This window comes from Mirounga leonina, unplaced genomic scaffold (genome assembly GCF_011800145.1).
Source record: "Mirounga leonina isolate KUSES-001 unplaced genomic scaffold, KU_Mleo_1.0 Mir_91, whole genome shotgun sequence".
NCBI classification, from domain to species: domain Eukaryota; kingdom Metazoa; phylum Chordata; class Mammalia; order Carnivora; family Phocidae; genus Mirounga; species Mirounga leonina.
Window position 1 is genome coordinate 50006094 of NW_023270839.1, and position 14385 is coordinate 50020478.

Below are 14385 nucleotides of genomic sequence, written 5' to 3' on the forward strand. Positions count from 1 at the left end.
ATGGTTCCTACTTCTACTCATTCTAATGACTGTTTTAAAAATAGAGAAGTGGAAAGTGTCGGTAATTAATGTTAATGTATTCCATAGTTATATATTCTTATATATTCTGCTTGAAACAAGGAAGACAGTTGTCCCTTCATTAGACATCTCTGTGCTCAGCCAGCTTGGTACTGCACACTGTGATGGAGCAAGAGGAGCAATCAGGCAATGACCTTATCCAGAAGAGGGGCGCCTGGGTCGGTTAAACATCTGCTTTCCGCTCGGGCCATGACCCCAGGAGTCCTGGGATCCAGCTCCACATCAGGTTCCCTACTCTACAGGGAGCCTGCTTCTCCCTCTCCTCCCCGCTTGTGCTCGCTCTTGCATTCTCTCTCTCAAATAAATAAATAAATAACTATCTTAAAAAAAAAAAAGACCTTATCCAAAAGTAACTTCGAGTAATTGTGTAATGGAATTGAGTTCTCAGTCGTTCAACAGGAGTGTCAGTTTTCAGCCTCAAGAATTGTCACGTGCAGTTCTCAGGTGGGCCACTCATGCAAGGCCAAGCCTAGATCACAGGCTTCATTCTGTGGGCAGCCATTCACTTGGTGAGTCCAGTTAAGGCATTAGAATTCTAACTGCAGTCGGATCTCCCTAGTTACAGATAACTCTTTTTAATACTATCGAAGGAAATTATTTTAGGGGCGCCTGGGTGTCTCAGTCAGTTAAGCATCAGACACTTGATTTCGGCTTAGGTCGTGATCTCAAGGTCGTGAGATCGAGCCCTGCATCAGGCAAATTCTGTGTCATTTCCTAACCATCCTCTGTGTTTTGTGAGGATCTGTCACATTCCCACACTTACCCACACTTACCCACATCAGGTTGAAAGAGTAATTGACGAAAATGCCAAGTTTCTCTTTGCAGCTCTGTTGATGGGACTCTGGTACTTGCTGTGCCTACTTGGCACAGATGTTTGCTCTGCAGGAATGTAGAGTCACTCACTCTCCCCTATGTATGTAACTGTATATCGTTTATGAAATGCTAATGCACAAAGGAATTTGGTAAGTTATAATATATATTGGGGCTCTGGTTTTAAAATGCCCTTGGCAGTTGTTCTTAAACGTCTGCTGTCTTGACACAGGTGTAAGACGGTGGATTTTGGTGAACAGTGCTTTCTGAAAAGTCTTAACTACTGCAAACTGCATAAGGATATAAAGTAAACTATGTACTTCCTAAGTTATAATATCAAATCCTCTTAGGCTACAACCACCTGGGGCTTTTCTCTTTATTCCATAATGTGTAAGTACTAATCTTAATGTCTGAGTTGTACTACACTTGTTTTCTACTATTGTCCTTTTTGTATGTAAATTTGTTACTGTACTTATTGCCAAAATACCCAGTCTTGTGATTCCTTTTCTGTCCTCTGTTTTTCAGAGGCAACATGTTCAGTGAGAAGACTCACTGACATAAGTTTCATTCACGTAGTCACGATCATTTGGGACACAAAGCCCTTATTTCAGCCCAGCCACAGTATACTTTTGACAGAATGGGCAGTAAGATTTTAATGTCTTTTCAGAAGATATTTTAAAATCTGGGGCTTTCTGTTTGATGTTAAAAAGTGCTTCTAGTCATTTGAGTTTTAAATTACAGGGAAAACTCCTTGAGCAGACCACCCAGGCTGGGTTCAAAGAAGTGATCTTTCTGAGACAGGTGCTTTTCAAATAGAGGTTGTCTTTCAAACAAGTTTTACTGAGTGGACAAGTTTTTCCTGACCCTGAGATTTTTGGTGCCCCCCCCCTTTTTTCTCATCAGAAAGTAGTTTCTTTGTAGAAGTTTCTTGGGGGAGTTTTGTGAGCAAAAGATGATATAGATGCACATTCCACACTTTACCAGTAAATGTGTTTTCTTTAAAGTACAGACAGCATTAGGACAAAATCTTATACCTTGTTTTTTATGGGTATGTTTATTGATGCTTTATGATATTCTACAAACAATTGTAGACAGGTTGTGTCTATTGAATAAAACAGAAAAATAGAAATTAAAAATCAAGATTATAAAAATTATAGATAAAAGCCAAAGGGAAAAGTAGGATACAATTATAAAGCTATAAGGTTCCATATGTCATTCTAAATGTAAAACCCTTATTTTTTTAAGTCTTTAGGGATCTATAATTTTATGTTAATCCTACTATAAAGCTACAGTACACAAAACCATGTAATATGGCACAATGCTTGACAAAATTATTAATTAGAGTAGGAAACCAGGGAATATATCCTGTATTTACTTATGATAAAGATACCATTTCAAGCCAGTAGAGAAAAGGTGAATTTTTCAATAACTTATTAAAGGAGGGGGGATGGTAAATTTAGGCTTCTGGCTCCCACCACATGCCAAAATAAATTCCAAATGATTTGATAGTGAATTATAAAACCCTAAAATTACTACCCACAGTGATAATTCAAGAAAAAATAAATACAAAGGGCTGGATACAAATGTATAGCTACCCTATCTCATAATGAGGAAGAACTTTTTAAATGATCAAAGAAAGGGAAGAAAAAATAAAACCACAAAGAAAAAAATTGTTAGACTACATAAAATTGTTTCACTTCAGGGACGCCTGGGTGGCTCAGTCATTAAGCGTCTGCCTTCGGCTCAGGTCATGGTCCCAGGGTCCTGGGATCGAGCCCCGCATCGGGCTCCCTGCTCTGTGGGAGGCCTGCTTCTCCCTCTCCCTCTGTGCCCCCTGCTTGTGCTCTCTATCAAATAAATAAAAACAATCTTTAAAAAAAATCTTAAAAATGTTCATATCCTTTTACCCAAATTGTCATTCCTGGAAATTTATCCCAAGCAACCAGAATGATATTTTTGGTACAGCTGTTATGAGCACGAGTTGTGCCATTGAGCACATCCTATGTCTGCTGAGTTCCCAAGCATATAAGGTGGCCCTCCTACTATAGAACCTGAGAATTGCTTCCCGGTTTTCATTGTGTCTAGGATATAGGCATGAGACCTAAACTTCACAACCCAGTATACCTATTCCAGGCTTCCACTCTGAAGCTGATAAAGAAGTAAGGAGATCCCAAACTCTGTTCTTTTGACAATTGGAGACAGCTGCATCTGGCGTCCAAAGTCACAGTCTAAGTTCAGGCTGTGGCATATGGTGCCTACTGGTTTTTTCATCAGATCTATTTAGTGTTGTGTGATTTGGGTATTGGTCCTGGCCATGTAACTTCTATGCCTGTGTTTTCTAAATCTTACAATATACCCAATAACCTATCAATTAATTTCCTTTCTGTTTAAGTCATCCAGAGCTTTCTTCCTGTGGCTTGTAACTAAAAGACTATTATAACAGCATTATTTGTAACATTGAAAGTTGAACACAAAAATAGTAAGGGATTGATTGGGGGGAAAATGTCATATCCTTAGTATAACACTGTTCATCCTTTTAAAATCGTGCACTATTTCTCAGTATAAGTATTTTAATCAGAAAAGAAATTTAAAATAGTAGTTGCTTACAAAATTGTTGGAAGCAATTGTAGACCTCTGGGTTGACTCCAGAACAATATCAAACATATCCACTGGGGGCACTGCTCCCCCTGAGGCCAACACAAGTTGGGAAGGAAATAACTTAATGCCATACACAACTGTCTCTCACACCCAGGAAACCACAGAACGGGTACAGATCAGAGATTAGGAAATCAAAGTAGCACAATCCCACTGGTTCTTGACACCCAGAAGCTGGAAAATGGAACCTAGAATGCTGCTGCAGGAAAGCCTCATATTTCCAAATCGTGTTTAATTGCAACCAGAGCTGAGAGCCACAGGAAGATGTCTTCAACTCAGTTCAACCTCCAAATTTTGTATGATAATATTTGTATGGTGGAAAAATCTCTTCAGTATGCATAAATTATGGCTGGAAGGATATGTAAGCTAGTAACCATGGTGATTTCTTTATTTTTTTTTTAAGATTTTATTTATTCATTTGACAGACACAGCGAGAGAGGGAACACAAGCAGGGGGAGTAGGAGAGGGAGAAGCAGGCTTCCCGCCGAGCAGGGAGCCTGATGCGGGACTCGATCCTGGGACTCCAGGATCATGACCTGAGCTGAAGGCAGACGCTTAACGACTGAGCCACCCAGGCGCCCCAACCATGGTGATTTCTAAGGTGGTAAATTGGGTGGCTAAGGGACATAAGAGGGAGATGCTTTTTACCATATACCCTTTTTGTGCATGCTGTACTATGGTTGTCATTCATAGTCAAAAAGTTACAAAGGTAAATTGTAATTACATCAAAGCTTGGTAGTTTTTACTGCACTTCATGGGAAAACACCCTCAGGTCTCTGGAGAACCCTTCAAGGCTTTTTGAGAGGAGGGAACAGAGTAGGGCCCTAGGTTCCCCACTTCTGCTTCAGTCAGAGAAACTCTGGTTTTATCAGTTCTCTGGTTTAAGCATCTAAGATTTTGTAAGCTTTTTAATTTTTTTACCTTATTTTTATTTAAGTAATCTCTACACCCAATGTGGGGCTCGAATTCGTGACCCTGAGATCAAGAGTCTCATGCTCCTGTCACTGAGCCAGCCAGACACCCCAAGATTTTGTAAGCTTTTAATCTTCTGAGTAAGAAAGCATTCTGCTGCTTAAAAAAAAAAAACAAAAAAACTGAAGACCGTTATTACAGAATATTAAATGTCATGGAGAAATATTCATTATGTATTTGTTAAATAAATGTACATTTATAAGAATAGGGGGAGCAAAGACCAGAAGTACAAATACCAAATTATTTCTTGATAGTTTTCTTTTTTTTTTATTATGTTATGTTAATCACCATACATTACATCATTAGTTTTTGATGTAGTGTTCCATGATTCATTGTTTGCGTATAACACCCGGTGCTCCATGCAGTACGTGCCCTCTTTAATACCCATCACCAGGCTAACCCATCCCCCCACCCCCTTCCCCTCTAGAACCCTCAGTTTGTTTCTCAGGGTCCATAGTCTCTCGTGGTTCTTCCCCCCCTCCGATTTCCCCCCCTTCATTTTTCCCTTCCTGCTATCGTCTTCTTTTTTTTTTTTTTTTTAACATATAGTGTATTATTTGTTTCAGAGGTACAGGTCTGTGATTCAACAGTCTTACACAATTCCTTGATAGTGTTCTACTATTTCTTTGTCCTTGTCTTTTCCAAATTTATTACAATTATTTTAAAAATTATTTTTATAGGGCAGCACCTGGCTGGTACACTCTCTCTCTCTCTCAAATAAAGAAATATTAAAAAAAAAAAATAGTTGGGGTGCCTGGGTGGCTCAGTCAGTTAAACGTCTGCCTTCGACTCAGGTCATGATCTCAGATTCCTGGGATCAACCCCTGAGTCAGGCTCCCTGCTCATTGGGGAGCCTGCTTTTCCCTCTCCTCCCCACTCGTGCACTATCTCGCTATCTCGGTCACTATCTCTGTCTCTCTCAAATAAATGAATAAAATCTCTTTAAAAATTTTTTTGATTTTGTTTGATGAGCACTAAGTAAGTGTTGTATGTAAGTGATGAATCACTGAATTCTACTCCAGAAACCAATATTGCACTATATGTTAACTAAGTAAAATTTAAATTAAAAAAGACATTATCAGATAGACTATTAAATACATTTCCATTATCTGCTATGTAACTAAGAAATTTGTAAGAGGCAAGTATTAGATGCTAACAAACACCTGCCTTTGGATAAAAAAATTATAAGCTTTTATATCTAGCTGATGGGCCTTGTACCTAATATTTGGCTTTTTTTTTTTTTTCAGAGTGATTTCCATCCTGTACCTGTTGCTTTTGTACCATTCATTTTATGTATTTTAAATTGTGTAGAGAAAAGCTGCTCAAGTTTTACAAATGGTGTTTCTCTCCTATTAGGTCTCTCTGCAATGCAATCAACGTTTACAACCTCACCTGCAATAACTGCTCAGAAAATTGCACCGATGTTCTGTTTAGTAACAAGATTACCTTCTTAATGGACCTCCTGATACACCAGTTGACGGTATGTAATATTACTGCTTTGAGTTAGAAGCAGTTAAGGTTTGGGAAATATTCCCTGTGGAGAAAACTAAAAGAATTCAGCTTATTTACCCTCCAGATGAAAAAAAGTGAAGATGATGGGGGAGAGTGAATTAGGAACTAGCAAAGAAACCTCTTAATTTGACAATCTCATATTAGATTCTCCTAAATTCCAGTATTTAACAGATAATATACTTGTAACACTTGCTGCCAAGTTCACAGATTTACACGGTTAGACTGGGGGCTTCGGATTCAGTTGGACTCCAAGCCAAACCTCTGAGCCCACAGGAATGAGTGCTATAGAAGGGAAGAAAGCTTGAAAGCCTCAAAACCTCTCTTGCCAACTCAGTTAGAAGGGTAGTTCATAAAGGACTTTTTGATGGCCCTTGATATCTATTTTTTTGAAGCAAGAAACTCTTCTGTCAAAAAGGGACAAACCTGTTATACTTTTGAAATAGAAACAAGCAGCCAATTGTAGCCTTAAATTTTACTTCAGTTCACAGATGTTGAAAGAGATAAGCTCAGTATAATATCCAAAGGTTTAGGTCTATCAACTGCAGCCTCCAGAACACAACCCTGGGGCCAGAAGTTTCCTGGTGAAGTTTCTGAGGCCCTGAGGTATTGGCACAAAATTTCTCTCAAGCTGCAAGTTTACAACACAGGAGATTTATTTTTCAGAACCGATTTACTTTTGCTCAGCACACAGTTCTAATACCTGTTTCTAAACTATATGCCTTTTGCTCTCTTTCCTCTTCCATCTCTCCATCTGGTTAATTTCTGTACATTCTGCAGACCTTAACTGAAACATAATGGCATCTTCGTCATGAAACCTTCCCTAACCTGACTCTCCCCAAGTCCAGGTTAGGAATTTTTTTTATGTGCTCCTAGGCATTAAATCATTCATAGAATTGATCACATTGAATTAACTATTTACTTGTCTGTTTCCCCATTAGCCATAAAATCAACAAGGATAGGAGATAACTTATCACCTTCTTCAGGATCCTAACATAGTGCCTGACACTTAGTAGATTTAGTATATCATTGATGAATATATGAGCAAAGAAGTGGATCCCCAACATCTCAAGCTGAGAATCAGAAAGGGAATGATGAGGCCCTTCCAGGCAGGCATATGGATGATGAGAGGGGTCAACAGAGAGAACAAAGGCACAGACCTAGAACTGTTTACACAGTACAGAGGTGGCTATTTATCATGATGACCCTGAGTCATCACCTGAGGGCTAAATTTGATTTGGTTTTATCTATAAAAGAAGGCACTAAAATATGGGTAAGACATTTTAGCACAAAATTCTACTCAAAATAGTTGAAAGGCATGGACAAGGAGAAAAGACTTAGCATTTGTTGTATGGCCTTATATTCCAGACATTTTAACTTATATTGCCCCATTTAATTTTTTAAAACACAAAGTCAGTATTATCCCATTTTACCAACAAGGAAACTTAAGTCCCAGAAAAATTGGCTTGCCCAAGACTACAGAGATTGAAAGTCACAGAGCTGAGAGTCAAACCTAGGTCTCTCAAACCCAAATTGAGAGACATTCCACACAATAACTAACTGCTACTTTTCAAAAGTGTCAATGTCATGAAAGACAAAGAGTGGAGAACTCTCACAGATTGGAGGAGGTACTGACAAGTAAATGAAATGTGGTGTCCTACACCAGGAAAGGACATTAGTGGGAACTGGGAAATTCATATAAGTCTACAAAGTAGTTAATTTTATTCACTCAATGTTAATTTCTTGCTTTCAATAATTACAGTATGGTTTTGTAATTTGTTAACAATAGGGGGTACCAGGCAAAGAGAACTCTACTATTTTTAAACATATCTCTTAGTTAAAAATTATTTTAAAATAAGATGTGAAAAATTAAAAAAAAAAAACACTATGTTGCATGCTGCATCATCTGGAAGAATTTATTTTGTGAAACTTATTCTGTATTGGTAATGGAAGAAGAGACATTAATATACTTTGAAAAGGGCAGGTAACAAAAAAGACGGCCTTTGAAATGTGAAGGGATGAGTAAGATTTACAGACAGGACCTTCTATCCTAGCTCTTCAGTATTTTCTGTTCAAAACTTACTCTTACTTAGAGATATCATATGAAGTAGTTTATTATTCTCTCACTTAATAATTAAGTGCTTACTGGGGTACCTGGGTGGCTAAATCGGTTAAGTGTCTGCCTTTGGCTCAGGTCATAATCCTGGAGTCCCAGGATCAAACCCCGCATCAGGATCCCTGCTCAGCGGGGAGTCTGCTTCTCCCTCTGCCCTTCCCCGCCCCCCCGCTCATGCACACTCTCAGTCTCTCTCTCTCTCTCGCTCTCTCTCTCACTTCACGTTCTCTCTCTCAAAAAGATAAAATCTTTTAAAAAATACTGTTAAAAAATAATTAAGTGCTTACTATTTCCACTTCCAGAGAAGCATGGTATATAATCCCCACCATCCGGGAAATCCCATTTTAGGAGTGGGAATGGATATACAGATTGCATGTAGTAAACAGTGTGATGGCGGCCTATACAGACTACGGTGGGAGCACAGAGGAAGGCGTTTGTAGCCTGGGACGTCACAAAGGAGGGACATTTGAGCTAGACCTTAGCTCTTCATAATAGCTATCATTTACTAAGTGCCTACCATGTGCCAGAGCTTGTAAGTAGCTTGATCCTCTCCCTCTACTTTGAAAGCCCGAGTTTCCTTTAAGTAATATTTCCTTGCTTGTGACTTCATGGTTTCTTGACACTCAGAATAGCTTTTAATCTCCCAACCAATGGATTTCAGCACATTCTGTGTTTATTTTGCTCAGTTCAGAACTTTAATCCTGGGGCATTTGTTTGCCAAACACATTTTATTCCTCCTTTCCTTATACGTGGCACTTCCTGGTTTTTACAGTTCCTTTTAGGCTCCTTATTCTCTAGCTGTCAGTTCTAATACTGCTGTGACTCCATTGGTGACACTTGGGAGAAGAGGTTGTGTTTCCTAATTTGGGGAGACAGAGGGTAGAAATGACTAGGGAGGGTGATTTTTATGTTTCTTTTCTTTTTTTTTTTTAAGATTTTATTTATTTATTTGACAGGAGAGACAGCAAGAGAGGGAACACAAGCAGGGGGAGTGGGAGAGGGAGAAGCAGGCTCTCTGCCGAGCAGGGAGCCCAATGTGGGGCTCGATCCCAGGACCCTGGGATCATGACCTGAGCCGAAGGCAGAGGCCTAACAACTGAGCCACCCAGGTGCCCCGATTTTTACATTTCTTGAATTCATTTGAATATATTTCCATTTTTCTTGATAACTGGTTTGATATCCATGTCACCAAAATATGGACCACCTATTTGCAGTACCCTGTAAGTAATGGATAGAAAATAGTCATCAACATATTTTACAGAAGGATGAGAAGGAAGCATAAAAGAAGCTAATTAATTGAGATCTGGTGATATTTATAAGATACTTAATAATGAGGCACTTCAACCTGTTTGGTTCTTTAGCAAACTGAGATGGTTTAGAAGAATTTTTTTTTTTGTCTAGCTGCTTAGACTTTGTTTTAGCATTCTTGTATTTCATATCAATTATGTGCAAAGCACTGTACAGATGCCAGGGTTACAGAGGTAAATTGGACACACTCTAGAAGCCCACAGTTAAGAAAGGAAGAACTTGCACACATAAATACTAAGAAAAGCTGTGAGAAGTTCTGTCACATAGAGCTACAGAGCCTAAGCAACCTAGAAGAGTACCTGGCACATAAGAGGTGCTCCTTAAATATTTAATGAATGAATTCTAACTTGGAGCATTAGAGAGGTTTTGGGAAGAAATTGGATTTCAATATGCCCAGAGGAAGAGTAGAAACTCTACAATTCTGAGTTATGATTTTTACAAAAGATAAATTAGCACAGTTGGCACTGTAAAGTATACCTTGCAGTAGAGATTCAAAGTAGGATTTTTTGGGACAAGTTCTTGGGGAATTTATCTGGAGCCCTGTAAAAACAGTACATTTAGATGGGCATGATCTAGGATGAAGTCTCACGTAGATGTATTATTTTCCAAGAAGCATGAGAGTTTTTAAATATGTTAAAGCAGATTACTTCTGTCATTCTAGAAGCATGGTTAAGCATCTTTTCTGTGCCTAAATCTTCCCAGTGCCCAGAACAGTGAGTCTCTAGCTTCAAAATGTCTCCTTGAGGAGACCAGACATGCACATTGGAAGGCAATAAGAAGACCAACGAAAAGAGCAAGATGGCAGAACAGGAAGTCCCAGCCTTCATTCCCCTACAGAGACACCAACTTAACAGTATATGGACCAAAATACCATTATGAGAATTCCAGAAGACAGTTAAGATGTTGCAGTACCCTCAGGCGATCTCAAAGCCAAGAATAGCCACATTGAAAAGACTAAGAACTGTTTCATTTTACTTGTGTTCGCCCTCTCCCCCAAGCAAGCACAGCTCAGCACTGGCAGACAATACCCCAGTTCATGGGTTTTCCTTTAGGAGGGAGAGTGTGAGTCTGGCATTCTATCTTTTTGGAGGGCTGCCCAAGGGTCTTGTACCTGTCTCACCTGACTCAGGATACTGACAGAGAGCTGGCATACTTTGGATTCCTAGCAGCCCCCGATAACAAGAGAGAGGGCAGCTTGCTGCTGTAGGACCAGAGAACTCACAGTGTTGCAGACAGACACCAGAGGGAGCAAGAGATTATGATGTCCTGAAAAAGAAACTAAAAGAAACGAACAAAACTCTCTAATTGAGAAATTGTACACACAGGCCCAGAGAAGTCACATCACCCACAGAAAGGTTTCAGAAGCGCCCAGATTTCCTAGCCAAGGTGATTGGTGTCTTCCTTTTTACAAAGTCAGGATATAAAGTCTAGAAGAAGTACCTTTTTTTTCAAATGTGCAGATCCCAACACAAAGGCATAAGATACGCAGAGAAACAGGGAAATGTGGCCCATAAAAAGGAACAAGGTAAATCTCCAGAAACTAATCTTAAAGAAACAGGTATATGAATTAACTGACAAAGAATTCAAAACAGTTATCATAAAGGTGTTCAATGAGCTCAAGAAAATGATGCATGAGCAAAATAAAATAAAGTATTTTTTAAAAACAAGTTTTAGGGCTAAAGAATACAATAATTGAACTGAAATTAGTACAGGAGTTCAAGAGCAGGCTTGATCAAATAGAAGAAAGAATGAGTGAACTCAAAGACAAGTCATCTGAAATCATGAGGTCACAAGAACAAAAAGGAAAAAGAATGAAAAAAAATGAAGAAATCCTAAGGGATATATGCAGTACCATCAGATAGACCAATCTACACATTATGGTACTCCCAAAAGAAGAGAGAATGGGGCAGAAAGCTTATTTAAAGAAATAATAGCTAAAAATTTCCCAGTCTGGGGAAGGAAATGGATATCCAGATTCAAGAAGTTCCACAGACTCCAACTATAATGAACCCAAAGAAATCCACACAGAGAAACATAATCAACTTGTCAAAAGTCAGAGACATTTGTAAACCTGTGGCATAAGTCATAATCTCTGAGTCTTTCGTATTTTGGGGGTTCCTCCTCCTAGTCATTCTGTTGAGGGGGCGGTGAGGGAATGTACAGAGTCCACCTTACTGACCACAACCCAAGCAAGATGCACCTGTTTTCTATGGACCTAGGGTTGCTGGCCTCTTGTTTTTCCAGCCTGTCTTCTGGGGGCGTGGCCTGCCACACTGTTACTCAGGCAACAGTGTTTGGGCAGAGTTGCCCTGGCCTGTGGTGGGGGATGGGCTCAGTGAATGAGATTGAAGCAGTGATCAAAAACCTCCCAAAAAACAGGAGTCCAGGGCCTCATGGATTCCCTGGGGAATTCTACCAAACATTCAAAGAAGAAATAATACCTATTCTCCTGAAGCTGTTTCAAAAAATAGAAACAGAAGGAAAGTTTCTAGACTCATTCTATGAGGCCAGCATTTCCTTAATCCCCAAACCAGGCAAAGACCCCATCAAAAAGGAGAATTTCAGACCGATATCCCTGATGAATATGGATTCCAAAATCCTCAACAAAATCCTAGCTAATAGGATCCAACAGTACATTAAAAGGATCATCCACCACGACCAAGTGGGATTTATCCCCAGGATGCAAGGGTGATTCAACATTTGCAAATCGATCAATGTGATAGAACACCTTAATAAGAGGAGAGAGAAGAACCAACCATATGGTCCTCTCAATTGATGCAGAAAAAGCATTTGACAAAATACAGCATCCTTTCCTGATTAAAACTCTTCAAAGTATAGGGATAGAGGGAACATTCCTTAAGTTCATAAAATCCACCTATGAAAAACCCACAGCGAATATCATCCTCAATGGGGAAAAGCTGAGCCTTTCCCTTAAGATCAGGAACACATCAAGGATGCCCGCTCTCGCCACTATTGTTCAACATAGTACTAGAAGTCCTAGCAACAGCAATTAGACAACAAAAAGAAATAAAAGGCATTCAAATTGGCAAAGAAGAAGTCAAACTCTCTCTTTTTTACAGATGACATGATACTTTATGTGGAAAACCCAAAAGACTCCACCCCCAAATTACTAGAACTCATCCAGCAATTCAGTAATGTGGCAGGATACAAAATCAATTCACAGAAATCAGTTCCTTTCTTATACACTAACAATGCCTCTGTAGAAAGAGAAATTAGAGAAACGATTCCATTTACAATAGCACCAAAAACCATAAGATACCTCAGAATAAACCTAACCAAAGAGGTAAAGGATCTAGAAACCACAGAACACTCATGAAAGAAATTGAAGAAGACACAAAAAGATGGAAAAATATTCTGTGCTCATGGATTGGAAGAATAAACATTGTTAAAATGTCTATGCTACCCAGAGCAATCTATACCTTTAATGCCATCCTGATCAAAATGCCAATGACATTTTTCAAAGTGCTGGAACAAACAATCCTAAAAGTGTATGGAATCAGAAAAGACCCCAAATTGCCAAGGAAATGTTGAAAAAGAAAAACAAAGCTGGGGGCATCACGTTGCCCGATTTCAAGCTATATTACAAAGCTGTGATCACCAAGACAGCATGGTAGTGGCACAAAAACAACGGAACAGAATAGAGAACCCAGATAATGGACCCTCAACTCTATGGTCAAATAATCTTTGACAAAGCAGGAAAAATATGCAATGGAAAAAAGTGTCTTCAGTAAATGGTGCTGGGAAAATTGGACAGCCACATGCAGAAGAATGAAACGCAACCATTCTCTAACACCATACACAAAAATAAACTCAAAATGGATGAAAGACCTCAATGTGAGACAGGAATCCATCAAAATCCTAGAGGAGAACATAGGCAGTGACCTCTTTGACATTGGCCACAGCAACTTCTTTCAAGATACATCTCCAAACGCTAGTGAAACAAAAGCAAAAATGAACTTTGGGGACTTCATCAAGATAAAAAACTTCTGCACAGCAAAGGAAACAGTCAACAAAACAAAGAGGCAACCCACAGAATGGGAGAAGATATTTGCAAATGATACTACAGATAAAGGGCTGGTATCCAAGATCTATAAAGAACTTCTCAAACTCAACACCCAAAAAACAAATAATTGAGTCAAAAAATGGGCAGAAGACATGAACAGACACTTCTGCAAAGAAGACATACAAATGGCCAACAGACACATGAAAAAAACATTCATCATCATTAGCCATCAGAGAAATTCAAATCAAAACCACACTGAGATATCACCTTACACCAGTTAGAATGGCAAAAATTGACAAGGCAAGAAACAAGAAATGTTGGAGAGGTTGTGGAGAAAGGGGAACCCTCTTACACTGTTGGTGGGAATGCAAGTTGGGACAGCCACTTTGGAAAACAGTGTGGAGATGCCTCAGAAAATTAAAAATAGAGCTACCCTATGACCCAGCAATTGCACTCCTGGCTATTTACCCCAAAGACACAGATGTAGTGAAACGAAGGGCCATATGCACCCCAGTGTTCATAGCAGCAATGTCCACAATAGCCAAACTGTGGAAAGAGCCAAGATGCCCTTCAACAGATGAATGGATAAAGAAGATGTGGTCCATATATACAATGGAATATTACTCAGCCATCAGAAAGGATGAGTACCCAACTTTCACATCAACATGGATGGGACTGGAGGAGATTATGCTAAGTGAAATAAGTCAAGCAGAGAAAGTCAATTATCATATGGTTTCACTTATTTGTGGAATATAAGGAATAGCATGGAGGACATTAGGAGAAGGAAGGGAAAAATGAAGGGGGAAAATCGGAGGGAGAGATGAACCATGAGAGACTATGGACTCTCAGAAACAAACTGAGGGTTTTAGAGGGGAGGGAGATGGGGGATGGGTTAGCCCGGTAATGGGTATTA

At 39.3% G+C, this 14385-nt stretch overlaps 1 protein-coding gene across 6 annotated transcripts in view; it reads left to right on the forward strand.

The window, feature by feature from the left end:
- SCAPER (S-phase cyclin A associated protein in the ER) overlaps positions 1-14385 on the forward strand; it is a 486665-nt gene that overhangs the window by 344050 nt on the left and 128230 nt on the right. For all 6 annotated transcript variants that reach the window (XM_034993780.1, XM_034993784.1, XM_034993785.1 and 3 more), the window contains one exon: positions 5872-5995. In XM_034993780.1, the coding sequence (XP_034849671.1) occupies positions 5872-5995 (124 nt within the window). The remainder of the gene's footprint in view (positions 1-5871; positions 5996-14385) is intronic.